Source organism: Lactuca serriola, chromosome 4 (genome assembly GCF_051521515.1).
Source record: "Lactuca serriola cultivar US96UC23 chromosome 4, Lser_US96UC23_V15, whole genome shotgun sequence".
Taxonomy (NCBI): domain Eukaryota; kingdom Viridiplantae; phylum Streptophyta; class Magnoliopsida; order Asterales; family Asteraceae; genus Lactuca; species Lactuca serriola.
The window spans coordinates 125,127,856-125,129,882 of NC_136411.1; the positions used below are offsets into that span (position 1 = coordinate 125,127,856).

The window sequence follows — 2,027 nt, forward strand, 5'->3', positions numbered from 1 at the left end:
TGCAAAAAATTACACAACATGATTTTTAACTTTAATTTTGTTCTTTAGATACTTTATTTATTTTCAATTATATATATATATATATATATATATATATATATATATATATATATATAGGGCTTACGGAATATGTGACTGTCATGTACCTAAGCTTATATATAGAACCTTCCAAACAGTAGTTTTCATCAATTTATATTCAAACTAATCATGATATCTCTTTTACTATTCTTCCTTAATTATGTAACTTACTAAATCGATTAAATTTATGTTCTTTTTCTTTACTGTGTCTAAAAACATGAAACATTAAAAGTCGTGACCATTTAATCAACTATACTAAATTCTAAATGAAACTAATAGGATAAAAGATAAAAGAAGAAAATGTCATAACTCAATCAAGTTTTTCACAAAATCATTGGGTATAGTTTTTTTAATTGAAAGAGAAAACGATTGAGTTATATTCGTTAAAAAAATATTGGTTGTTAATTTTCTCTATAAATTTCAATAATTATTTGCAATAATAATCGATTCTTTGTCACTCCATATCAGACCATAAATAATCGAAAACCTAATTTCAATTTTTTCCATGTCTTTGGTTTCAGGTGCTTTGTCTTCAACTCAAAGGAGAAAAAGAACAAATTCGATGTGAAGGCTGACGAAGGTATTTTCTTGGGGTATTCTTTGACTTCTAAAGCATATAGGGATCTAAAAAAAGTCTAAAAGGATAGAAGAAACCTACTATGTAACTTTCGACGATAAATACTTGAAGAAGCTTCAGAAGAATGACAGTCCATCACAGGAGATCTTTCCAAAACCAAATCCCACTACCATTTCACTCTCCAATCTCTACGAGGAGTTCATGAACTTATTCGATGAGCGAGAAAAGGCAATCTCCTCAGAATCCAAAGCAACGGACAACAAGGAAGACGAATTGAAGAAAATCATTGACGATGCTGCGAAAGATATGGAACACGAGCACCCCACTTCGAAAGACCCTGAAGTTCCATCTCAATCAACAGGTGCGAATGCTACACCGCACGGGGTGGGTTTCGCTTCAACCTCCTCACCTCATACACCTGTTCAGGGGGAGAACGAAAACCTTGATGTCATCTTAGAACCACCTTTCCAGGGGGAGAATCCGAATCCAGAAGAAGATATACATACATCATTCGAGGGGGAGAATGAAAATGCAAATGATGATTTGGATATGCAATCAGAGTTTGAAGAAGTGAATGCTGAATTGGATCCAACATATGATCCTAATTACTCTCCATTGGCTAAATGGCCCACAGATCATCTAAAAACTCAAGTAATAGGTGATTCGTTTTCAGGAGTTCTTACAAAAGCACAACAAAAGGCGAAGCGAACTCCATTGTTCTCTAAACTGGAATATTGCATGTGCAACTTGTTTATCTCCAAAATTGACCCCAATAACGTTCAAATTGCTCTTGATCATTTTGATTGGGTGCAAGCAATGCAGGAGGGGCTCAATGAATTCGAACGAAACAAGGTTTGGAGACCTACTCCCACTCCAAAGGATGCATCTGTAGTTGGTCTAAAATGGGTATTTCGCAACAAGCTGGATAAAGAAGGAAACGTGATAAGAAACAAGGCGCGACTTGTAGTTAAGGGATATTATTAGGAGTAAGGCATTGACTATGAAGAAACCTTCACACCGGTTGCAAGGTTAGAATCCATTCGTATCTCTCTGGCATACGCAACACACAAGAGATTTGAAGTATATCAGATGGATGTCAAGTGTGCATTTCTAAATGGGGAACTAGAAGAAACAGTGTTTATGGAACAACCACCAGAGTTCATAAACGAAAAATATCTGAACCACTGTTACATTCTGGACAAATTAGTCTATGGCCTAAAGCAAGCTCCAAGAGCTTGATACAAAACTCTTACTCGCTTTTTAAAACATGCTAAATGTAAACAAGGATCGGTCGACCCAACCTTCGTTCGCAAGAAAGATGGTGACCACTTGATGATCGTCCAAATTTACGTTGATGACATCATTTTTGGAT

General features: G+C 35.4%; 1 protein-coding gene across 1 annotated transcript; it reads left to right on the forward strand.

Moving 5' to 3' along the window:
• Positions 1-856: 856 nt before the first annotated feature.
• Positions 857-1,639, forward strand: LOC145098785 (uncharacterized). Its single transcript, XM_079036391.1, has one exon. It carries the CDS (start codon positions 857-859, stop codon positions 1,637-1,639), a length of 783 nt encoding a protein of 260 aa, XP_078892517.1.
• The last annotated feature ends 388 nt before the right edge of the window (positions 1,640-2,027 follow it).